This window comes from Chiloscyllium plagiosum, unplaced genomic scaffold (genome assembly GCF_037043375.1).
Source record: "Chiloscyllium plagiosum isolate Xiang-an unplaced genomic scaffold, Cpla_swu_hap1 HiC_scaffold_9, whole genome shotgun sequence".
Taxonomy (NCBI): domain Eukaryota; kingdom Metazoa; phylum Chordata; class Chondrichthyes; order Orectolobiformes; family Hemiscylliidae; genus Chiloscyllium; species Chiloscyllium plagiosum.
Genome location: NW_028270147.1, coordinates 25,553,265 through 25,578,992, shown reverse-complemented (window position 1 = coordinate 25,578,992; position 25,728 = coordinate 25,553,265). Strand labels below are relative to the sequence as shown.

Here is a 25,728-nt window from a genome sequence, read left to right as displayed (position 1 = left end):
GAATTTTAGTTATAATTGTACGGGTAAATGTAAAAGGCACAAATTGGAAGTGGCATACTGTACTGGTTGCAAAGACAAGAATGGCAAGCTAGAATTCTAGAATGTGTGTTTGAGGAAGTGAGTGTTACTTGCTTTCTCATTTTGGGTACTATGTAAACAAAAGTTTGTTGTTTTCCTTGATTTAAACTCAACAGAAAACCTGTTAGTGTTAATTCTTTACAGTAACAACATGCAAAAGGCTTAAAATACTGTTTCTGAAATGGTTGAAAACAAATAAGAGGAGCAGTAATGAGAAGTTATCGCATTACACTTTTGAGTTTGTAATACGTCCTATTAAATTAGGAGAACATTTTTAGACTGCGTAAACAAGATTCGGCTCATCCTGCCAAAATATACATATTATAATTCCAGCCTGTTGGTAAGGTCTGTGTTCCTCAAAGCAAAAACTGACACGAAAGTATTAAAAGATATAAAATAATATAGTGAAAGAAATAATGCTTTCCTGCAATCTGCTGTTGCTGAATGGTTACTTTGTTTAATTATTCATTTTGGAATCTAGAAATTTCAGTTTGTAAAGCAGGAATAAGAATGGTCCTCAAGAAAACATTTTCAGTGATTTACTAGATGTTAGTAGCCAAATTTTACAATCTTAATTAAAAAACATCTTTTTTTAAAAAAATAAGCAGACTAAATGGGTCAAGCCATGTAAAATCTTTAACACTAAAAATAAACTATTTTCTACTGGAATAGTAGAAGCCACATTTGTGCAAGATTATATTAAAATGGAAGTTATGTTTTTTTAAACTATTATATAGATATGAAAATTAAAATGTGAAATATTCATCCATGTAATTGCTGAAATTGTGAGTTGGGTTCTGGAGAAGGGTGGGGGGCTTTAGTTAGGGGTTGGCAGTAGTGTGAGCACTCTTTAATATTTATCACTGGTGGCAATGGTTGACATTTCTTTCCTCTGTCATAGCTCTGCAGATGTCTTAAAAAATTTAACATCTGATACACTTCTGCCCTTAATTCCAGCTGTATTGGAGAGCACAGAAGTCAGCATGGGGCCTATAGTGTATGCGGTGATGTTCTGCGAGATCAGTTCACCCATTCCCATTCCCCTACCTTACCCCTGAAGTCCTGTAGATATTTTCTCTTCAGATAATTGTCTAATTAATTTGAAAGCCACTATCATTGAGGTTCTCCTTGCATTTCAATATGTATGCTTATTTTAATTTTAGGTATTTATAATGAAAGTACAGGAATGTTAAATCACACAATTTTAAATAATTACCACGCACTAAGAGCATTGTAACAATTACATAATGCTGAGATTATTTAATTATTTACGGAGATTAGAAGTTCCAAATGCTGGAATTCCTTAGGTCTGGGCATAAGATAGTGGATTAATGAATGTTTAAACGTTGACACAATATAGGCCAATTCAGTTAGATGATGAATTGAAAATTGTGAAACTGACATCGAACATTGTACCTGTGATGGTGTACTGTAATTTATCTTTGTGGTAGATTGAAAAAGATCTTAATTATTTGTATTCAATCCATGTCAGTTCTTTTTCTAAAGTAAAGTCCCATTTAAATTTTAGTCCCATTCATTGTGATCCATTTAATTTGAGCAAGTCCACAAGGGCTCTTACCAATTTTTATAGATGTATCATAGAAAGCATCCAATCCGGATGCATCACGGTGTGGTATGGCAACTGCTAGTCCCAAGACTCCAAGAAACTACAGAGAGAAGTGAACATAGCCCTGTCCATCACGCAAACCATCCATTGACTCCGCCTATACTTCCCACTGCCTAGGGGAAGCAACCAACATAATCAAAGACCCCTCCCCATCTTGGTTATACTCTCTTCCCCATCTTCTGTTAGGCAGAAGCAATTAAATTTTGAATACTCATATGATTAGTTCCAAAAACAGCTTCTTTCCCACCATTATTAGACTTCTGAATGGGACTCTCAAATTTAAACTTTAATGTTGATCTTGCTCTCTGTGCACCTTCTCTGCAGCCATAACGTTGTATTCCTCACTCTGTTCTATTACCCTAATGCCCTTTGTATGGTATGACCTGCCTGTACTGCATGTAAAACAAAACTTTTCACTGTACCTAGATACATGTGACACTAATAAATCAAATCAAATTTTGAAATAGAGTACACAAAAGCTGTTAATAAATTTAATATTACTTCAAATTCATAATTTGTTAACTCTTAAAAAACTGCTCTTTTTAACTCTGATTTTTTGCTTTTTTTTTCAATTTACAGTTTTTATATTGTTGTCATATATCTGAGAAACCTGAGCTCCCCCTTTTTTACACACCTATCGATCTTGTGGATATCAGCGTGGAAGTAGCTGGGTTGAAATTTCTGAATCCATTTGGCTTGGCCAGTGCACCTCCAGCGACCAACACAGCAATGATTCGACGAGCGTTTGATGCAGGTTGGGCGTTTGCCTTAACAAAAACATTCTCTCTTGATAAGGTAAGGTAACATCAGAGTAATTAGTCAACCTGCAATTTGCCTGTGCAGCCATCATGATGTTTATAGTTATTCTAAAAGTTGAGAACACTTAAAGGTGTCAAACAATCATCATTGTTTATATTAAATTTGGTCATGATAAATGCATTTTATTCTTTATATTCTGCTTAGGTCAGTAAGAGCATTATCGTCAACTGAGACACTGTGCTGCCCATTATCTAGAAATTTACAAAGCTTGTAGTTTATAAAATGAATCAACATTAACGCTAGTTAGCCTTGAGTGGAGTATTATGTTCAGTTCTGGGAGCCACACTTCAGGAGGGCTGCCAAAATAAAGAGGGTGCAGAAGTGTATAATGATGATGAGGAATACGGACTGAGTTATGTGAAGATATTCACCTCAGAGCAGAGGTTGTGAGAGGAGATGCGATGGAAACTTTCAAAGTCACAACTTGTGATAGGGTACATATGGAAAAATTAATTCTAGTCCAAACCAGTCAGTAATCATAATGGAAAATTAAATGAATGGATTGAACACATATTTTGCATCTTTCCCCTTATTTAAGAAAATATATTATTTCATTCATAAGAATGATCCCCAGTGTGGAGGGATTGTCATACAAGCAAAAGACTAAATAGGTTAGGACTCTACTCACTGGAGTTGAGAAGGATGGAAGATAATCTCATTTAAACATATTGCATTCTTAAGGATTTGACTGGGTAAATGCTGAGAGAATGTTTCCCCTCATGGGAGAGTCTGAGACTAGAGGCATAGTCTCAGAATTAAGTGACACCAATTTAAAGCTAGGATAAAGAGGCACATCTTCTCTCAGGGGGGTTGAGGGTGTTTGGAGCTTCTTGCCACAGAGAGCTGAAGGAGCAGAGTCCTTGTGCATATTTAAAGCTGAGACAGATAGAGGAATCAAGGATTACAAGGAAAATGCAGGAAAGTGGGTATGAGCACTTCAGATGCTCATACCCACTTTCAGCCTTGATCCTATTGAATAGCAGAATAGGGTCAAGGGGCCAAACGGCTTACTTTTGTTTTTATTTCTTAAGGCCTTATGATCTTCACTGAGGAGGACACAAATAACACACCAGAAATAATTATAAATCAAGAGGTTAAAGGAAGGGAGCAACATAAAAGAAACCGAACTGCCAGGGAAAGCTCAAAGACAAAATTATTAGCACTAAAAGCTATCAGGCCCTGAAAGATTTAGTTCAAGGACTTTCAAGGAGGTGGCTGCTAAGAAATAAATACGTAAGCTTAAATTTTCTAAAATTCTTTAGATTCTGAAAAGCATCACATCAGTTTGTAGTGTAGGGAATGTAACTCCTCTCTTTAAAAAAAGGAGGGAGACCAGATAATCTAACATCTGGCATTAGGAAAGGAAGATGCTTGGAGATGCTCAATGCAATTAAGAAGGGTCAACATAGTTTTTTTATAAAGAGCATCATGTTTGACTAATTCATTCAAGGTCTTTCAAGAAGTAGCAAGCAAACTGGAGTAAAGGATCCTGTAGATAATGCGTACGTGGATTTCCAAAAGGCACACTACAGAAAATAAGGGCTTATGATGTAGGGGATAGCACATTAGTGCTAATAAAGCATTGGTTAGCTAAAGGAAACAGAGACTAGGCAGTGGGTCATCTTTGGATTGACAAGATATAACATGTGAAGTGCACAAGATCTTTGACCTCAACTTTTTACAACCTACCACAATAACTTGAAAGAAGGGACTGAATGTACAGTTGTTAACTTTACTGATTATGCAAAGTTATGTATGAAAAATTGTGAAGAGGACAAAAGAAATCTGCAAAAGGATATAGTTAGGATAAGTGAGTAAATAAAGATGTGGTAGATGGGATGTAATATGTTAAAATTTTAATCTGTCCACTTTGAAGAATTGATAAACAGCATATTATTTAAGTGGAGAGAGATTGCAGAAGGTATCCTCATATGTGAATCATAAAAAAATTGGTAGGCAGCTGCAGCATGTGATTTAGAAGGCAATCTTGAGTAGATTGGAGCTTGGATAGAATCCTATCTAATAGGACCGTGAACAGGTATTGGGTTTAGGCAGAAAAGTGGAGTTGAGGTCACAAATAAATTAGCACATGATCTTATTGAGTGGCAGGGTAGGCTCCAGGGACCCAACTGAGCCTAATTCATAATTTTAGAACCAGAGGACACTGATTTGAACAGATTGACAAAAAAAGCAGAGGCAACATGCCAAAACCTTTTTTACAGCAAATGCTTGTAACTGATATTGATAATGCACTGTCTCAATGAGTGGCTTCTCTGGTGCACATGCGCACACACGTGTGCACACGCTCATACACATATGCACACACGCATGTAGACACATGCGCACACGCATACACACACACGTATGCATAAACCCACACACACCTGTCAGGGATGTTTGCTTGCTTTCTTAGTGTTTGGTCATTGAGCACCTACTTGCATGATCACATCATCCATGCCAAGCCTTGCCATAACATTTGGCACAGTCACACATCTAGACATCTCACTGGTCAACAGTCCACAGTCCAGAGGGTGGGCATCTTGTTGTACACAGTGTGCTACATCATTTTCACAAATGCACCATGTGACAGCACCAAATGCAGCAGCCCCTTCACCCGGCTGGACTCTTCTGCCCGCTTATGGGCTGTTTTTGTCTGCAATGAGAAAAAGGGAGGAATTGAGTGAGTTGGTGATGCTGATGCAGGTAACTGAAATGTGGTGAGGTGCCCCAGATGAGTGAGGAGGCAGCGCAGAGACTGTGCAGGGTCAGTGGTGTGGGAAGATAGGGTGGATAAGAGTGATCGAGGGCAGGTGTTGCAGACAACAGTGGGAGTTGTAGATCATCACACTTGGGGCGGGGAAGGGTGCAGCAAGTTGACAGAGAGAGATGTTTGCATTACTCACCCAGGTGGAGTGTGAAAGCTGTTTGATCTTGTTACAGCACTGCCTGGTATTCCTCAGGAACCATCAAGATAGCATTGAACCAGTGGTGCCCTTGGATCGTGCTGCCAGGGTCTAATGTTGCAGCCTCCTCTGCTGACACTCCAGAAGGAGTACTCTTCTCGTTTCCGATTCAGGACCTCCAAGTCATTATCAGACAATCATAATGCAATTCCTTCCCCTCTCTGACATCGGCAGAAAATGCTCTAGACTGAGCAGGACAATTTAAGAATGCCAATGTTTGTTTGGGTAGACAACAGCCTTTTAAAAATGACATGGGTTCGAGGGCTGTCTCATTTTGGGCAGATATCCACTGAGTGCTGAGTTCTTCTGGGAATGGCACATAATAAGCTGGGGATAACATCAGGTGGGGTGGATGCCATGGGGGCAGTGTGTAATGATGCATATTTAGTGAGTTACTGTGAGAACTCTCCCTAGGTTTTACATTAGGAATCCATCCAGGAGCCTCAATGCAACTCTCACTTAGCCAAAAAAAGCGCAAAACAAAAAAACGCAAGATTCAGTCTTAAATTACAATAATGCATTTAGGCCAGATGGAATGCCCAACAAGCTACAGTTAAATCCTCCAGGATCTCTCTTCCCTGACAACCAAAGAAATCCAGTAGACCATCATTTCACTACCCCAAACCCATTATTTCATTTCATTCCTCTAACCACTATTTCACACCCCTGGGCCACTATCTTGCTCCAGTAACAACCACCTCTTTCAGCCCAAAATGTCTGCCCAAATTTTTTGGACACCCTTCCCCTGCCCGGTTCTATGTTACATCCATCTGCCATCTCACCAGATAGCCAGACAGCCTGTGAGTCACACTGCCTATCAGAACGGAAAACTTGTTCTACAAACCTGGCCTTGTTTCCAATGGAAACATAGTGAGACTTTTTTTTTCGTTTTGTTATGGGACCTGATCTTCACAGACAAGGCCACCCTTTGTCACCTGTCCCGAAGCATCTTTGAATGGGATGGCTTGCTCATCCATTTTAGAGGGAAGCAACGAGTCATCCATCTTCTTCTGGATCTGGTGTCACATGTGGGCCAACCTGCATATTGCCTCCCCCCAAAGGGCATTTGTAAATCAGACGGGTTTTCATGACAATCAATAATAGTTTTGTGGTAACCATTCCTGAGACCAGCTTTCGATTCCTGCATTTAGAATCATAGAGATGTACAGCACAGAAACAGACCCTTCAGTCCAACTCATCCATGCCGACCAGATATCCCAACCCAATCTAGTCCCACTTTCCAGCACCTGGCCTGTATCCCTCCAAACCCTTCCTATTCATTTAAGAAAGAATTTATGTGTTCAAATTCCCATCATCTCAGCTATTCAAATTGAATAAACCCAGAAAATTAACCTGGACCTCATGATTACCAATCCAGCGATTAACATTGTGGCTGAAATTTTTTTAAATGCTTATTTCTGCAATTTAAAATCGAATCTGACTGTATTTCTCTCAGGTAAATATACCTTAAAGGGATAATTTTACAGGAGTGATTTGTGAACTAAAAAAATCAATCAAGGAGCAGTGAGCATTTTGTGATGAATATCGGATAAAGCACCAGCCAGTTGTGTAATATAGTTAAATTACTAATTTTACACAAATGGAGTCATTGATCTGTTTATTTTAAACACTTTGAGAACATTGTTGATGTAGCATGGGTAGAATTATGATAGCATTAGCAGCAGAAGTTGAGCCTTAAAAGTTTTAAATAATTCAGGTTAAGGAGAAAGAAAAGTTAAAAATGTCTGTCAGCTGAAGCGATTTGTGAAAAATCAATCAGAGTATAAATATTAAGAAGAATGACTAGATTAATTGCATAGGTTAAATATCTTACCTTTGTTTGATATTTTCTGTTCTTTTTTATGTAAGGCTATCTAGCAGTGATTAGATTCCCTACAGCATGGAAACAAGCCCTACAGCCCAACAAATCCACACTAACCCCCTAAAGGGTACCCACCCAGACCCATTTCCCTCTGACTAATGCACCTAACACTATGGGCAATTTAGCATGGCCAATTCACCTAACCTGGACATCTTTGGACGGTGGGAAGAACCTGGAGCACCCAGAGGAAACCCACGCAGACACGGGGAAAATGTGCAAACACCTACACAATCGCCTGAGGCTGAAATTGAACCCAGGTCCCTGGCGCTGTGAGGCAGCAGTGCTAACCACTGAGCCACCGTGCCACCCCTAGAGAGCATTTTTTTCTGTAATCAGTGAAAATATATGATGTGGAGATGCTGGTGCTGGGCTGTTGTGAACAAAGTCAGAAGACACACCACACTGGGTTTGTTTAAAATCGCAAGTTTTCAGGGCGCTGCTCCTTCATCAGGTGAAGCAAAAATGTACAAGTCAAGGTGCTGCAATGAAGCTTAGAAGATATAAAAAATAGATAAAGGAGGACAATGTGGTCTTTCAGGTCCACCCTATCTTAATAAAGTGAAGTTCCTGTCCCTCGTTCATCCAAACTTCAGTCATACAATTGCTTGGTAAGGAGCAAAAACCTGGGGAATAAAGGCTTAGGTTAATTTGGGAGAAACTGTGGAATGCCTGTTCAATCAAACAAGAACCAAGGGACCTTAATGACTCATGAGTATCACTGGGCCCAATAGGACTTAGGCAGTAACTTGGGATAATAAACAATTTGCTTTGATGTCGTGAGGTGACGAAATAGTCCAATGTTGCATCAGCACACTCTACCATAAGCGGCTAGGTGCTATTTGATGAAGAGAGTGGGTGCGTGGGAGACTCGCGTTTTCTCATACTTCATCCATTTGCTCGTGGCCTGTACCCAAAGCTTTCAAAAATGTTGAAAATGGTTGGCACCCTCGTGGATGCTTCTTCTTCATTTTGGATGGTCCTGGGCAAGAAATTTCCATCAGTTGGTAGGGATCCTTCACTTATTTTCAGGGAGTCCTTGAGAGATGTTTCCTTTGTCCTCCTGAGAGTTACTTGCTGTCATGAAGCTCAGAGTAGAGGGCTTGCTTTCTGAGATTTGTGTCGGTAATTGCATGCTGTGAACCACCCAACGCAGCTGGTTGGTCATAACTAGTGGCTGGATATTGGGAAGGTTGGCCTGAGACAGTACACTGATATTGGAGTACTCATTCCTGCCAGTGGCTCTGTGGGATTTCACAGAGGTGATAGATTAGCTGATTTCAAGTGTCGGTTGTACATTGTCTGTGCCTCTGATACAGACAAGAGGACTCGTGACACTACTGCCTTTCATTCCAGGAGTACAGTGCTGGGTTTGAGGCCTTTGTAATCAAAACGTCTGTCCCTCAGATGGCAGAAGGTTGGGCTGGCACAGTGAAGATGATGTTGAGTCTCGCAGTCAATGTCTGTTCTTACTGAGACAAGACTCCCAAGGTCTGAGAATTGATTTACATTGCTCACCGTGCATCTTGATAGTTAGGTGACAGAGTCGCACAGCAGGAGCAGACTGATAAAAAACTTTTGTTGTCCAAATGTGTAGCCTAAGACAAATGCTGTCACATGCAGCATAGAATAATAAAGTGCAGAAGGAAGCTGTTTGGCCCACTGCATTGCAATCTCTCTATTGAAGAGAAGTCCAGTTGATTCTACCCTTCTGTTCTCTTCTTCCAACAGTTTTCTTTTTCTGTTTTATCCAAAATTGCTGTTAAATCTGGACCCAACCACCTCTTAGGCAGTACATTCCAGATCCTAACTTCTCATTGTGCTAAAAAAAATCCTCAAGTCACTTCTGCTTTTTCAAAATGTCATTCACACCAACTCTCTGCCTCCTGGTTATCACTCCTCCAGCTATTCAACACAGTATTTCTTTATTTACCCTATCTAAATTATGCATGACTTGAAGCATCTCCATCAAGTCTCTTCTTAGCTATATTTGCTTCAAACAGAAAAATGCCATCTTCTCCAGTATTTGTGTGTAACTGCAATTCCTGATTCTTGAAACAATCCCAGTTGAAATCCTTTCTGTATCCTAAATAAAGTCCACATGTCCTCCCTGAAGTACAATGCCTAGATTGAGTGCACTACCCTGGCTGGGGTCAAACGAATGTTTTAGTTAGGTTAACGTAAATTAAGAACAGAAGTAGGCTACTTAGGAGCATAGGAATAGGCCATTCAGCCCCTCAAGTCTGTTCCACTATTCGATGAGATCATAGCTGATTGGGAGCCTAAATCCATATTCCTGCCTTTGGCTGTATCCCTTTATACTGTTGCTTAAGGAAAAAAAATCTAACTCAGATTCAAAAGTAACAACTGATTCCGCATCCACTGCCATTTGAGGAACAGAGTTCCAAACATCCACCATCCTTTGTCCTTCCTAACATCTCTCCCGAATGGTCTAATTTTCAGACTATGCACCCTAGTTTTAGAATCCCCAACCAATTATTTATCTTTTCCTGTCCTACTTTTTTTCTGTTAATATCTCGCAGTCATTGAGTCATAGAGATGTACAGCATAGAAACAGATCATTCAGTCCAACTCATCCATGCTGACCAGATTTTCTAAATTAATCTCGTCCCATTTGCCAGCATTTGGCCACATCTCTCTAAACCCTTCCTGTTTATATACCCATCCAGATGCCTTTTAAATGTTCTAATTATACCTGCTTCCACTACTTTCCCTGGCAGTTCATTCCATACATGCACTGGCCTCTGTGTGAAAAAGTTGCCCCTTACATCCCTTAAGATCTTTCTCCTCTCACCTTAAACTTATGCCCACTGGTTTTGGCATCCCCTACCCTGGGAAAAAGACCTTGTATATTCACCCTATCCATGCTCCTCATGATTTTATAAACTTCTATAAGGTCACCTCTCAGCCTCTGGTGCTTCAGGGAAAACAGCCCTAGCCTATTCGACCTCTCCCTATAGCTCAAACCCTCCAACCCTAGCAACATCCTTGTAAGTCTTTTGTGAACTCTTTCAAATTTTACAGCATCCTACCTGTAGCAGAGAGACCAAAATTGAATACTGTATTCCAAAAGTGGCCTGACCAATGTCCTGTACAGCTGCAACATGACCTCCTAACACCTAAACTCAATTCACTGACCATAAAAGGAAGCGTACCAAATGCCTCTTGCCTACCTGCAACCCCCTTACCAGAAACTATGAACCTGCACCACAAGGTCTTTCTGTTTGGCAACAGTCCCCACAGGCTTACCTTTAACTGTATAAAGCAGTGGATCCAGCACCAATACTTGCAGCACACTGCTGGTCATGGTCTGCCAACTGAAAAGCAACTCTCCACCACCACTCTCTATCTCCTACTTTCGAGCCAATTTTGTATCCAAATGGCTAGTTCTCTCAGTGTTCCATGTGATCAAACCATGTTAACCAGTCTGCCATGTGGAACCTTGTCAAAAAACTTTCCTGAAGTCCAAATAGACAACATCCACCACTCTTCCTTCATCACCCCTCTTCATCATTTCTTCAAAATACTCAATCAAGTTAGTGAGACACTTCATTCAGATCGCTCCTAAAATTTCTATATTCTAGAGAAAACCAGTCTAAATCACATAATCTCTCCTTGTAACGTAATCCCTGAAGTCAAGGTATCATTCTTGTAAACTTACATTGTACTCCCTCCAAGTTCAATATATCCTTCCCAGATCCACTCACTGTTCTCCCATTGGGGTCTAACCAGAGTTTTGTGTAACTGCAGCATTACCTCTGCATCATTGTGCTCCAGGAGAAAGTGAAGACTGCAGATACTGGAGATCAGAGTGGAAAAGTGTGGCACTGAAAAAGCACAGCAGGTCAGGCAGCATCCGAGGAGCAGGGGAGTCGATGTTTCAGGCATAACCCTTTCATCAGGAATCTGGGGGTTGCATGGAAGGGGACTGAGAGATAGATAGGATGGTGGGGGTGGGTGTAAGGTAGCTGGGAAGGCGATAGGTAGATGCAATTGGGAGTGATAGTGAAATGTCAGAGGGGAGGTGAAACGGAGAAGTGGGAAGGAAGATGGACAGGTAGGACGGTTCAAGAGTGCGTTGCTGAGTTGGAATGTTGGATCTGGGAAGAGGTGGGGGGAGGGGAGATAAGAAAACTAGTGAATTCAATGTTGATGCCGTGCGGTTGAAGGGCCCTAAGGCGGAAGATGAGGCGTTCTTCTTCCAGACGTCGGCTGGCTTGGATTTCACGGTGGAGGAGGTCCAGGACTTACATGTCCTTGGCAGAGTGGGAAGGGGAGTTGAAGTGGTCTGCCACAGGGCGGTGGGGTTGTTTGATGGATGTGTCCCGAAGATATTCCCTGAAACATTCTGCAAGTTGGCAGCCTGCCTTCCCAATGTAGAGAAGACCAAATTGAGAGCAATGGACACAGTAGATAATGTATTGGGATGTGCAGGAAAATCTCTGCTGGATGTGAAAAGATCCTTTGGGTCCTTGGATGGAGATGAGGGGGGAGGTGTGGGTGCAGGTTTTACACCTCTTGCAGGGGTAAGGGAAGGTGCCAGGTGTGGAGGGTGTGTTGGTGGGGGACAATGTCTAACAATAGAGTCACGGAGGTAATGGTCTCTGCAAAACACAGAGAGAGTGGGGAGGGAATTATATCTCTGGTGGTGGGGTCTGATTGTACATGGCAGACGTGACAGAGGATGATGCACTATATCTGGAGAGTAGTGGGTTGGAAGATGAGGACTGGGCGGGTCTATCCTTGGTTTTTTTGGAGGGGTGGGGCTCAAGGGTGGAGGAGGTTGAATAATTCATCAACTTAACTAAAACCTTCCACCCTGACTTTATGTTCACCTGGACCATCTCAGACACCTCCCTCCTCTTCCTGGATCTCTCCCACTCCATCTCCAGTGACTAACTCAAACGGACATCTACTTCAAACCCACCAACTCCCACAGCTACCTGGACTACACCTCCTTCCACAGCCCTCCTGTAAAAATACAATCTCTTACTCGTAATTCCTCCGCCTCTGTCAATTCAGCTCCTCGGAGGAGCAATTCCACTCCAGGACTTCTCAGATGGCCTCCTATTTCAAGGACTACAATTTCCCCTCCCACGTGATCAATAAGGCCCTCCAACACATCTCCTCAATTCCCGCACCTCCGCCCTTGTACCCCACCCCTCCGATTGCAACAAAGAACCCACCTGCTCCTCACCCCACTAATATTGAGATACAATGCATCCTGTGTGATATCTTGAGTTTGATCCAGTTCTGAGGAAGATTCGCTCGACCTGAAGTGTTAACTCTGATTCTCTCCACAGATGATGCCAGACCTGCTGAGCTTTTCCAACAATTTCTATTCTTGTCTCTGATTTACAGCATGCACAGTTCTTTCAATTTTTACATTGTGTTTAGGTTCTCCACAACAGGGGATCTCCTTCCTACTGCAATCCCTCAGGATCTTGTATGTTTTAATCAAGTCACCTCATTCTACTAAATGCAGGAGTACAAACTCAGCCTGGCCAACCTTTCATCAATAGATAACCAGCCCATTATATGCATTAGCTGAGAAACCCTTTGAACTACTTTGCAGACATTTCCTTAATCAAGGAGACCAATCATATACACGGTACTCCAGATGTGGTATCGTCAATGCCTTATATAACTGAAGCATTATCTACCTACTTCTGCATTCAATTCCCCAATTCAATTTGTTACAAACAATAACATTTCATTAGTTTTCCTAATATCTTGTTGTAACTCTACTAACATTGAAATTAATGCTCTCGGCCACCCACATCCCTCTGCATCCTGGAGCTCTGTAATCAGTCACTATTTAGATATATGTTTCTTTCGCATTCTTCCTGACAAAATGGGAAAATCCACAGTTTCCCACATTACACTCCATTTGCCAGACAAAGGAGGGATATTGTAAAACTTGAAAGGTTGCAGAAAAAATATACAGGAATATTACTGGGACTGGATGGTTTGAGTTATAAGGAGAGGTTAGGATGGGATTTTTTTCACTGCAACATAGGAGGTTGAGGGTGACCTTTACTGGTTTAGTAAATTATGAGGGGCATAGGCAAGGTGAATTGCCAAGGTGTTTTTCCAAGGATGGGAGAGTTCAAAACCAAAGGCCATAGGTTTAAAGTATGAGGGAAAAGGGATAAAAAGGAACCTGAGGGGCAACATTTCCACACAAAGGGTGGTGCGTGTATGGAACGAGCTGCCAAAGGAATTAGTACAATTACAACATTTAAAAGATATTTGGACAGATACATGAATAGGAAAGGTTTAGAGCGATAGAGACCAAATGCAGGCAAATGGGAATGGTTAAGTTTGGGAAATATGGTCAGCGTGGACAAGTTGGACCGAAGGGTATGTTTCTGTGCTGTATGATTCCATGACAGTATGATTTTGCCAAACCTATTTATATTTGCTTGTAACCTCCTTACGTAATTTTTACAACTTATTTTGCTACCTACTTTGGTGTCATCAGCAAAATTAGCAAACATACCTACAAACATACAAACCCTTCGTCCATGTCATTTATACAGATTGTGTAAGTTGAGGGCTCAGTGCTCAGTGGCATATTGCTTATTACCTCTTCCAACCTAAAACATTATGCTTACTTTCTATTTTCTGTTAGCTAGCCAAATCTTCTGGCCATGCCAAAACATTACCCAGTACACCATGAACTTTTATTTCCCAGAATTGCTCAGACCTTTGAGTATAGGAGTTGGGGTGACATGTTGTACAACAATTTGGTGAGGTCTCCTCTGGAATACTGTGTCCAGTTCTGGTCTTGTTGTTATAGGAAGGATATTGTTGGCTGGAGGGGGTTCAAAAAAGATTTGCCAGAATGTTTCTGGGAATGGAACATTTGAGTTATAGGGAGAAGGTGGATAGGCTGGGACTTAGAGTCATAGAGATGTACAGCATGGAAACAGACCCTTTGGTCCATGCCAACCAGATATCCCAACCCAATCTAGTCCCACCTGCCAGCACCCAGAGTTCAGGAGATTGACGGGTGACCTTATAGAGATTTGTAACATCGTGAGGGGCATAGATAAAGGAATGGCAGGTATCTTTTCCCTGTGGTGGGGCATTTCAAGACTAGAGAGCATATGTTTGAAGAAAAAGAATTCGAAAGGACACGAGGGGCAATTTCTTTACACAGCAAATGATTTACGCGTGGAATGAACATTCAGAGGAAGCGTTGGATGCAAGTACAGTTCCGACGTTTAAAAGGCATTTAGATAAGGATGTGAATGAGAAAGGATATGGAGGGATATGGACCAAGTGCAGGCAAGTGGGACTATTTTAGTTTGGGATTATGGTCTACATTGCTGGTTAGACCGAAGGGTCTGTTTCCATGCTATATGACTCTATGGCTCTAATAACCTTTGAGATTACATCTTCTCAAATGTAATTTGGAAATTCACCTTTATCCGCAGCACTAGGTCAGATAGTCCATCTGGAACAGTGACCTAATTCAGTATGTATCAGAGCAGGGACCTCTGGAATGCTGGTGCAATACAGCTTGGTGGTGATTTGTGACAGGTGGGGTAAGCATTGAGAACCATTATTTCGTTTTTGGTTCAGTATAATTAAGGATTGATTTCAGCTTTGAAACTCCAAAGATTGAGTGTTTTGGGGCAGTTCAGAGGAGACATAACTGAGATCAGAAGTAAACATAGTTTCTTTCCTGAGAAAGGAGTAGAGAAGAGTAAAGGGAAAGCACAGCTACCTCTGAAAAATGTTTAGTTTGTATAACTTGCAGATTGCTAAACAAACCCTCTTGGTTGGCTGTGTTTTATATTCACTTAAGAGGCAGGGTTGTCAGTGGCTAGGTTAATATTTATTGTCCATCCTTAGTTGCCTTGAGAAGGTGGTAGTGAGTTGCCTACTTGAACAGCTGCAATCCGTATGCTGTAGATAGATCCACAATTCTGACTGGGGGGGAGTTCAAGAATTTTTTCCTTCACTGTTGCTTAGTCCATCAGTTGTATCAGTTCTTGGATGTTCAACAAATTGCGCTAAGAATCTTGTGCACACAGAACCTGTGGTCAAATGAATCCAGCATGAATGGCCTGACTTGTAGTCACAAGCAATTGATTGAAGCTTGAAATAAAAATAGAAAATGCTGAAAATATTAGGAAACTCAAATCAATTTCTGTGAAGCTGTCTTTGAAGTTTGGTCTGAGTTTGTTTCTCCTGCTGTTGCCACAATTGCTTGAAGTACAGTTTAAATTCAGTCAGTTGATCTGCCCTTGATAGATGCAATGACCGTTCAGCTGAAAAAAATAACACTAGGAGCATTAAGTCAGGACATTGATATGCCCATACTACTCTGTAGATCAATCAGTTTGAGGGCTCTCTTGATATACTGGTAGTGTACCTACCTCTGGAGCAGGAGGTATGGGTTCACATCCCATCTGCTTCAAAGATATCTAATGTCATCTCTGAGCAGGTTAATTAGAAAATATCCAGATAATCAGATTAGAAAGGTGAACTGAAAGTCTTGTGGCAATTCAGTTGAATGGTCCAGGTTCAAGTCACATGTGCCCCACAGATGTTGTCATTTACATAAATGATTTGGATGCGAGAACAAGAGGTATAGTTAGTAAGTTTGCAGATGACATCAAAATTGGAGGTGTAGTGGACAGCGAAGAGGGTTACCTCAGATTACAACAGGATCTTGACCAGATGGGCCAATGAGCTGAGAAGTGGCAGATGGAGTTTAAGTCAGATAAATGCAAGATGCTGCATTTTGGGAAAGCAAATCTTAGCAGGACTTATACACTTAATAGTAAGGTCCTAGGGAGTGTTGCTGAACAAAGATACCTTGGAGTGCAGGTTCATAGCTCCTTGAAAGTGGAGTCGCAGGTAGATAGGATAGTGAAGAAGGCATTTTGTATGCTTTCCTTTCTTGGTCAGAGTATTGAGTACAGGAGTTGGGAGGTCATGTTGCGGCTGTACAGGACATTGGTTAGGCCACTGTTGGAATATTGCGTGCAATTCTGGTCTCCTTCCTATCGGAAAGATGTTGTGAAACTTGAAAAGGTTCAGAAAAGATTTACAAGGATGTTGCCAGGGTTGGAGGATTTAACCAAAGGGAGAGGTTGAACAGGCTGGGACTGTTTTCCCTGGAACGTCAGAGGCTGAGGTTTACAAAATTATGATGGGCATGGATAGGGTAAATAGACAAAGTCTTTTCCCTGGGGTTGGGGAGTCCAAAACTAGAGGGCATTGGTTTAGGGTGAGAGGGGAAAGATATAAAAGAGACCTAAGGGGCAACTTTTTCACACAGAGGGTAGTACGTGTATGGAATGAGCTGCCAGAGGAAGTGGTGGAGGCTGGTACAATTGCAACATTTAAGAGGCATTTGGATGGGTATATGAATAGGAAGGGTTTGGAGGGATATGGGCCGGGTGCTGGCAGATGGGACTAGATTGGGTTGGGATATCTGGTCGGCATGGGCAGGTTGGACCGAAGAGTCTGTTTCCATGCTGTACATCTCTATGACTCTATGTCTGAGCAAGTTAATTGAAAAATAATTTTAAAAGTTGAATAATTCCTGAGAATCCAGCTTCTCACTAATTCATGGGTGATTCTATGCGCAGTCTTATGTTAATGAGTTTGCCCAGACAATCCAGAATTCATCCACAAACTCCATCAACAAACACATCGACCTGGACCCAATATACCAACCACTACAGCGGACAGCTGAAACTGACAACCGGAAGCGGCAGGGACAGGCCACTATAAACACCGGAGGAAACATCAAAGAAGCGCTTCGCAGGAGGCTCCCAAGCACTGATGATGTCGCCTAGCCAGGGGACGAAACGTTTGCAGCAAAAACTTCCAGCTCGGCGAACAGAACCACAACAACGAGCACCCGAGCTATAAATCTTCGCACAAACTTTGAATTTGTCTCTCTCTCTCTCTCTCTCTCTTCTCCACATATGGTGCCTGAGACCTGCTGAGTTTCTGCAGCATTTTCTGTTTTCATTTCAAATCTGCAGCATCCGCAGTATTTTGCTTTTACGTCAGTGTAAATTCACTTTGGCAAAACTGATCAAGTGTCTAACATATGGTTTTTTTCAGATTGTGCTCCAGCAGAACTTTACTGAAGTATTAACATTTTTGAGAAGGATTAACGGGGCAGATGCAGAGAAACTTTCTTTTGATGAAAGAATAAGAAAAGAAAAACATAATTTTAAAGTTTACTTTAGACCATTTAGGAAGGAAAGTTTCTGGACGGTAGTAGAAATCTGGAAATCTTGATCCCAATTTATTGTCATTTGTACCGAGGCACAGTGAAAAGCTTTGTCTTGTGAGCAATACAGGCAGATCACAGAGTTAAGTAGCATAGATAAGTAAATAATAGATAAACAGTGGCAAAAACAAAAACACAGGTACAGACGAATAACAAAGAAAGAACAAAGAAAATTTACAGCCCAGGAACAGGCCCTTTGGCCAAGCCTGAGTCAATCCAAATGTACTGTCTAAACCTGTTGGCCAATTCCTAAACATCTGTATCCCTCTGCTCCCCACCTACTCATCCATCTGTCTAGGCGTATCTTAAATGAATCTACCGTGCCTGTCTCTACCACCTCTGCTGGCAACTCGTTCCAAACGCCCATCACCCTCTGTGTGAAGTACTTGCAGCGTGTATCCCCCCTTAAACTTTCCACCTCTCACCTTGAAAGCATGACCTCTTGTTATTGAATCCTTCATCCTGGGAAAAAGCTTGACTCTATCAACCCTGTCTATACCCTTCATGATTATGTAAACCTCAATCAGGTCCCCCCTCAATCTTTTTCCTAATGAAAATAAACCTCACCTCCTCAACCTCTCTTCATAGCTAGCACCTTCCATACCAGGCAACATCCTCGTAAACCTTCTCTGCACCCTCTCCAAAGTGTCCACATCCTTTTGGTAATGTGGCGATCAGAACTGAAGGAGCGTCGCTCCGAAAGCTAGTGTGCTTTGAATTAAACCTGTTGGACTATAACCTGGTGTTGTGTGATTTTTAACTCAGTATTCTAAATGCAGCCAAACCAATGTCTTGTACAATGTTAACATGACTTGCCAGCTCTTATACTCAATACCCCGTCCAATAAAGGCAAGCATACTATATGGAGGAGAAAGTGAGGTCTGCAGATGCTGGAGATCAAAGTTGAAACTTTATTGCTGGAACAGCACAGCAGGTCAGGCAGCATCCAGGGAACAGGAGATTCGACGTTTCGGGCACAGGCCCTTCTTCAGGAAGCATACTATATGCCTTCTTGACCACTCTATCCACCTGTGCAGCAACCTTCAGGGTACAATGGACCTGCGCTCCCAGATCTCTCTGCTCATCAACTTTTCCCAAGGCTCTTCCGTTCATTGTATAATCCGCTTTAGAAATAGTCTTGCCTAAATGCATCACCTCACATTTTTCTGGATTGAAAACCATCTGCCACTTTTCCACCCAACTCTCCAGTCTATCTCTATCCTCCTGACAGTCCCTTATGCTTTCTGCTACTCCACCAATCTTTGTGTCATCTGCAAACTTGCTGATCATACCAACAGTGCCGTCTTCCAGATCATTTATGTATATTACAAACAACAGTGGCCCCAACACTGACCCTTGTGGAACACCACTGGTCACTTTTCTCCATTTCAAGAAACTCCCTTCAACTAATACACTCTGTCTCCTGTTGCTCAACCAGTTCTTTATCCACCTTGCTAGAACACCCTGCACACCATGTGACTTTACTTTTTCCATTAGTTTACCATGGGGAACCTGATCAAATGCCTTACTAAAGTCCATGTATATGACATCAACAGTCCTTCCTTCATCTATCAACTTGGTCACTTCCTCGAAGAACTCTATTAAGTTGGTAAGGCACGATCTCCCCCACACAAAACCATATTGCCTATCACTGATAAGCCCATTCTTTTCTAACTATAAATAGATCCTATCCCTTAATACCGTCTCCAGCAACTTTCCCACCGCCGACGTCAGACTCACTGGTCTGTAGTTACCCAGAATATCCCTACTACCATTCTTGTACAGGGGGACAACATGAGCAACCCTCCAGTCCTCCGGCACCTCGCCTGTATTTAAGGATGCCACAAAGATATCTGTCAGGGCCCCAGTTAAGTGTTTGTGAGTCCATTCAGTATTCTAACAACAGTAGGATAGAAACTTTGGACAAAACATCAAAATTAACATAACAAGAGTGGATGGAATTTACTTCAGTAAAGTGCAACCCATAGGTAGGAAAATTTGGCTTTTGGCTAGCTACATATGTAGCTGAAAAAAAATGTAAAGATCACTGTACCAAAACATTTTGGACTAGGCAACAGTGAGAACTGCAGATACTGGAGATTAGAGTCAAGATTAGAGTGATACTGGGAAAGCACAGCTGGTCAGGCTGGGAGCCTCAGGGGTTATCTTTCCACCCCCTAGGCTCCCAGCCTCATTCCTGATGAAGGGCTTTTGCCCGAAACATCGATTTTCCTACTCCTCAGATGCTGCCTGACCTGCTGTGCTTTTCCAGCACCAATCTAATCAAAATATTTTGGAGCCAACATTAAGATACAAACTCAATTTTGAAGAACCCTTCTATTATCGGCTAATGCTGAGAGAGCTCCTATGTCTGATCTAAAACATAAGGCGCAAATTGTAAAAACTAAAATGAAACGAAGAACTGGAGATGCTGAAAATCTGAAACAGACAAAAACAAATAATACAGGTTGAGCAGCATCTGCGGAATGGAAGCAGACTTTACATTTCAAGTCCAGTGATCCTCATTCTGCCTGGATCATAAACTATGTAATTCCTCCCTCAAGCTATCTGCATCTGAATCTCTTTGCCTCCTTTAAGATTTTCTGGATCTTTAGTCTAGATATGTTACACTCTGAACATGTACAGATATGCCCTGTTCACAAAAAGGTCAGAGGCAACCTTGTCAATTATAGATCTATTCAATCATCACTAAAGTGACAGAAGGGCCATTGATGGTTCTATCATGCAGCACTTACTCAACAATAACCTGCTCCATTGATGTTCAGTTTGGACTCCAGCAGGGTCATTCAGGGCCCGGTTTGATTACTATCTTGGTTCAAACAGGAGCTGGACTCGAGATATGAGTCAGTATGATTGTACTTGAAACCAAGAAACCATTTGACTAAGTGTAACATGAAGGTATTTCTTTTAAAACAGTAGTCAGTGGAAACCAGGAAGAAAATTCTCTGTTGATTCATCATGCTTAACACAAAGGGAGAACATTCTAAAAAAGGGTCACTGGAGCCGAAGAGTTAACTCTGCTATTGCTCCATAGATGCTGCACGACTGGCTGAGAGTTCCTAGCAGTTTCTGGTTTCCAGCATCCACATTTCTTTTGTTTTTTGTTGTCTAGTGTCCAGCTATTGTCAGCTGGTTGGATGACCTTTCCTCCATCATAAGATCAGAAGTGAGGGTATTCACTAAAGATTGCGCAATGGTCAGCACCATTTATCACTCCTCAAGTACTAAATCAGTCTGCGTCCATATGCAGCAAGAGCCAGACAGCATTCAGGCTTTGGCTAAGTAGTAAGTAACAGTTGCACCAGACAAGTGCCAAGAAGTGACCTTCTCCAACAAGGCAGAATCTAACCATCTGCCCTTGATATTGAATGGCACTACCATCTCTGAATCCTAGTATCGTGTGACTTAACATTGACCAAGAACTGAACTGGGCCAACCACATAAATACTGATGTACAACATCAGGTCAAAGGCGAGGATTTCTTTGAAGAAAATCTCACCTCTTGACTCCCTAAAGCCTAGCAATCATCTACATGGCACAAATCAGGAAAGTGATGGAATATTCCCAACTTGCCCAGGTGACCACAACTCAATCGATACCCTAGAAGCTCAACACCATCCAACCAAAGCAGTCCACTTGACTGGCATCCCATCAACATTTACTCCCTTCACCACTGATGTAGAGCAGCAGCAGTATGTACTACAGCACACTTTGTTTTAATAGGCCCCTTATGAACTAGTATTCTCGATGAACTGGCAAAAAGTATATACCTGAAAAACTGGGAGTTTATTGTATTAACACAATCTCCATGATGCCCGAATAGACAATTGAGGGTGCAAGTGAGAAGGCTTTCTGCCGGTCAGTTTTATTTAAGGCAAGTTTATTTAAGTGATTTGTGCTGTAAATAACATATAACAGTGATGTGTATCCCCCCTGCATTACATTTCTATTACTTAGTGTGTGTTTTTACATTCACAATGTGGACCTCTTGATCAAATGGAATATTTGACCAGTTGGTACCCTCCTGGTCCCATGGGTGCTGGTTAATAGAAAGTTTATTATAAATGCAAGATACAATGCGCAACTTCCTTTGATAGCACTTTCTAAACCTATGAGCCCTACCACCTAGAAGAAGGGCAATAGATGCATAGTAACAACTTTGCAAGAAAATTCCTCATCTTGCCTCACACCATCATGACTTGGAACTGCATATCTGTTCCTTCAGTGTCTTTAGACCAGATCACAGAACTTCCTTTCTAACAACACTATGGATATACCTATTTGGTAGCAGTTCCTTTCCAGTGAAGCGCATACGGATGTTTTCGTCGGTCAATACCATTATATAAAGGCAAGTATTGTTCTGTTGTTGAATGCTCTTTCTCTATGCTCACGCCTGTGTCTGTCACATTGACTGTCTGTATTCCTGTCCTATTTTGTCAAAGTCGCCCTATCATTGCTCTGGCACAGAGCCCACCCTATTTGCCTACGCCTCATTTGGGGCAGACGTGTTGCTGCAACTTACCAGCTGGAAGTCCGCTTATCGTTTTCAGTCAATTAAATAATGGAAATTGCAACCATTTGAAAGGATCTGGTCCAATTAAGCACACAAAATAAAGAATAGTAGGTGTGGATTAGGGTGGATAAATGTAAGATAGTGCATATTGGAACAGAAAACATGCACAGGACGAAAGGCCATGTTTTGAAATTCTCCAAAAGAAGAGAATGTGGAGCCAGGCAACCTTTGCTGATCTGGATACAACCAAATGTTTCCCCTAAAGGTTGATAATGTGGATATTTTCAGGATGGGCAGGTATTGAATGGATGCCCCAGTTCCTATTATGCATGATTGGCATGATAGCTTAATAAAAAGTGATGAAATTCATTGGGCATATCAAACTACAGAATCTTGCGAATCTGAAACAGCCAGCCCAGTCCTTATAAATGTAGCATGATGCAGTTCACATCAAATGGATTGGGAGGCAATACAATTAATGGTATTAAATGCAGGTTCATAGCTCCTTGAAAGTGGAGTCGCTGGTAGATAGAATAGTGAAGAAGGCATTTGGTATGCTTTCCTTTATTGGTCAGAGTATTGAGTACAGGAGTTGGGAGGTCATGTTGCAGCTGTACAGGACATTGGTTAGGCCACTGTTGGAATATTGCATGCAATTCTGGTCTCCTTCCTATCGGAAAGATGTTGTGAAACTTGAAGGGGTTCAGAAAAGATTTACAAGGATGTTGCCAGGCTTGGAGGATCTGAGCTACAGGGAGAGTCTGAACAGGCTGGGACTGTTTTCCCTGGAGCGTCGGAGGCTGAGGGGTGACCTTATAGAGGTTTACAAAATTATGAGGGGCATGGATAGGATAAATAGGCAAAGTCTTTTCCCTGGGGTCGGGGAGTCCAGAACTAGAGGGCATAGGTTTAGGGTGAGAGGGGAAAGATATAAAAGAGACCTAAGGGGCAACTTTTTCACGCAGAGGGTGGTTCGTGTATGGAATGAGCTGCCAGAAGATGTGGTGGAGGCTGATATAATTGCAACATTTAAGAGGCATTTGGATGGGTCTATGAATAGGAAGTGTTTGGAGGGATATTGGCCGGGTGCTGGCAGGTGGGACTAGATTGGGTTGGGATATCTGGTCGGCATGGACGGGTTGGACCGAAGGGTCTGTTTCCATGCTGTAAATCTCTATGACTCTAGGTGCCATTTGAATGAGTTTGCAATTTTCCAAGGCAGAAAATAAAAAGGATTTAGAGCTGTTGACTTACCATATGTGACAGAAGTAAATAGAGCAAAGAGGATGCAAACTTTAGAAACACAATTAAGCTCAAATCCTCAATGATCATGTTCAAACTGCATAGTGTTTTAACCAAACCATGCTGGAAGAATCCATAAAATCTTTTGGTACCGGAGATGTAGGGCTCCTGAGACACCAACACTGCAGAAAGCAAAGCAATGCAGCTGCTCCTCAGAGTGGAGCAAAATATTTGGAGTGATACCAAGCTGTGATGACTTGAAGCATTAGAATTTCTGGTTTAAAGAAACAGAGCTGCTCCTTATTATCAACAGAGGACATGACATGGCTTAATACTCCTGCAATTTTGAAATCTATTTCTAATCCCTATTCTTCTAAAGTGCTCTTTCGAAACATAAGGCACTCTCTGGAAGGGTGGTAGAAACATAATGGAATCCTTCAGGAACGAATTGGATATACCAATTAAAATGAAGGGTTTGCTGGTCTATTGGGGAAAGAACAGTGGAGTAGGATGATTCAGATAAATCCTTTCAAAGTGACTGTACAAGCAAGTTGGTCTGAATAGTCTCCTCTGTGTTTTAATGATGCAGTGGCAACTGTACATCCACATTCCCAGTATAAGTAATTTGAAAATGTGAAATTCAGTGGGTATCCTATATTATTGCAGCAAGAATTTAGAAGATATGCTGATTGAAAAGGAGACAAGTGAAACCACTGAATTGTGTAATAGTGTGGTGTGAGACTGATATTTGACCAGTCATCTTCTATGGCTTGATGTCATTTTTGTTGTATTTTATCTTATTCTTGGTTTAATTTTAATCAAGGTGATTGTTCGGATGTATTGTTTAGATATCGATTTCTTTACTGATGTGAAATGTGTGAAGTATTCATGGGAAAGTGTGAAAGGTACACTAAATGGAGGTGTGAAGTGTTGTGCAGGTGTGAAGTGTTGTGCAGGTGTGAAGTGTTGTGCAGGTGTGGTTTCTGTGTCCTTGGAAAGAACTTGGATTTAGGCACCTTGAATACAGACATAATATGATGTACCCTCAACCTGGGGAACTCTACCAGCTTTGCTACAACCTTCTTTCTAAGTGGATAATTGTTACTTTATACTTTTTTTAAACTTTTGTCTTCTTAGGCAGTCCCTTGGAATCAACAATTATTTGTTTCCACTCTGGTCCAGTAGATTCTGGGATGGCTGAAAAGACCAGTACACAATCTACAGACTCTGCTAGAAGTGGAGCAGGTTGTGTTTGAATGTAGATGCATCATTTATATGATGATATTGAGAATGACTTGACTTCATCTCTCCAAGTCAAGATTAGAGTAGTGCTGGAAAAGCACAGCAAGTCAGGCAGCATCTGAGGAGCAGGAAAATTGATGTTTCAGGCAAAAGCCCTTCATCATCCTGATTTGCCCTGCTTGCTCCTGCTCCAACTCTAATCTTGACTCTAATCTCCAGCATCTGCAGGACCCAGTTTCGCCTAATTCATCTCTGCAAGTTTCTGACCAAGTCGCTCAATGTATTTAGTGCTGAATGAACCTACTCCATTTTGATCAATTACTGGCGAGACGGCATTGGTTGAAATACTTGGCCTTTACAAGGAAGCTTTAAGGATATTACGAAAGCATTTCTTCAGTCTGCCTGAGAGTCTTGAATGACTTGACTTCAACCCATGACTGAGTTCCAAGTGGATCCATTTCTTTGAGAGTTTGGTTCAGTCACACTACTACATGCTCTACTGGTTTTGAATGACCAGCATCTTTCTGCATCTCTTCTCGGCTAGGAGAGCAGTTGGACTACCTGAACCAGCTGTTGGTTGTGGAGGGTCTTCAGGCACATTGCTGGTCATTCGTTTCATTGCTTTGAAGTACCTATTGTAGATTGCCCAAGTCTCCAAAGCATACAGGAGTGCAGGGATTACTGCTGTCCAGTAAAGCAAGATCCTAACTTTGCGTTTGAAACCATGGTCCTCAAACACTGTCTTTCCTCAGTTGGATAAAGGCTGATTTGGCACATTGGAGGCAATTATGAATTCTGACAATGATGTCTGCCTTCAATGAAAAGAGGTTCCAAGATTATCAAAATATTGTCAACATTTTCCTGTATTTCCCCATTGATTCTAGTCAATAGGGAATGGTATTGAACTGTTTGAATGAATGCCTTAGTTTTCCAGGTGTTATCAGAAGGCTCATTTTCTCTTATTCATTGGAGAAAGAGTTGACAATACCATTTGTTGCTTACTGTTTGTTGTTTCTTTGGAAATGTGAATGTCAGTATTATTTCTCAGGCATCTTT

The 25,728-nt window shown here is 41.6% G+C and overlaps 1 protein-coding gene across 1 annotated transcript in view; it reads left to right on the top strand.

Moving 5' to 3' along the window:
- The window catches only part of LOC122554210 (dihydropyrimidine dehydrogenase [NADP(+)]-like), a 739,011-nt gene that overhangs the window by 434,189 nt on the left and 279,094 nt on the right, over positions 1-25,728 (top strand). The window contains exon 13 of the mRNA XM_043698867.2: positions 2,285-2,500. Coding sequence (XP_043554802.2) covers positions 2,285-2,500 — 216 coding nt within the window. The remainder of the gene's footprint in view (positions 1-2,284; positions 2,501-25,728) is intronic.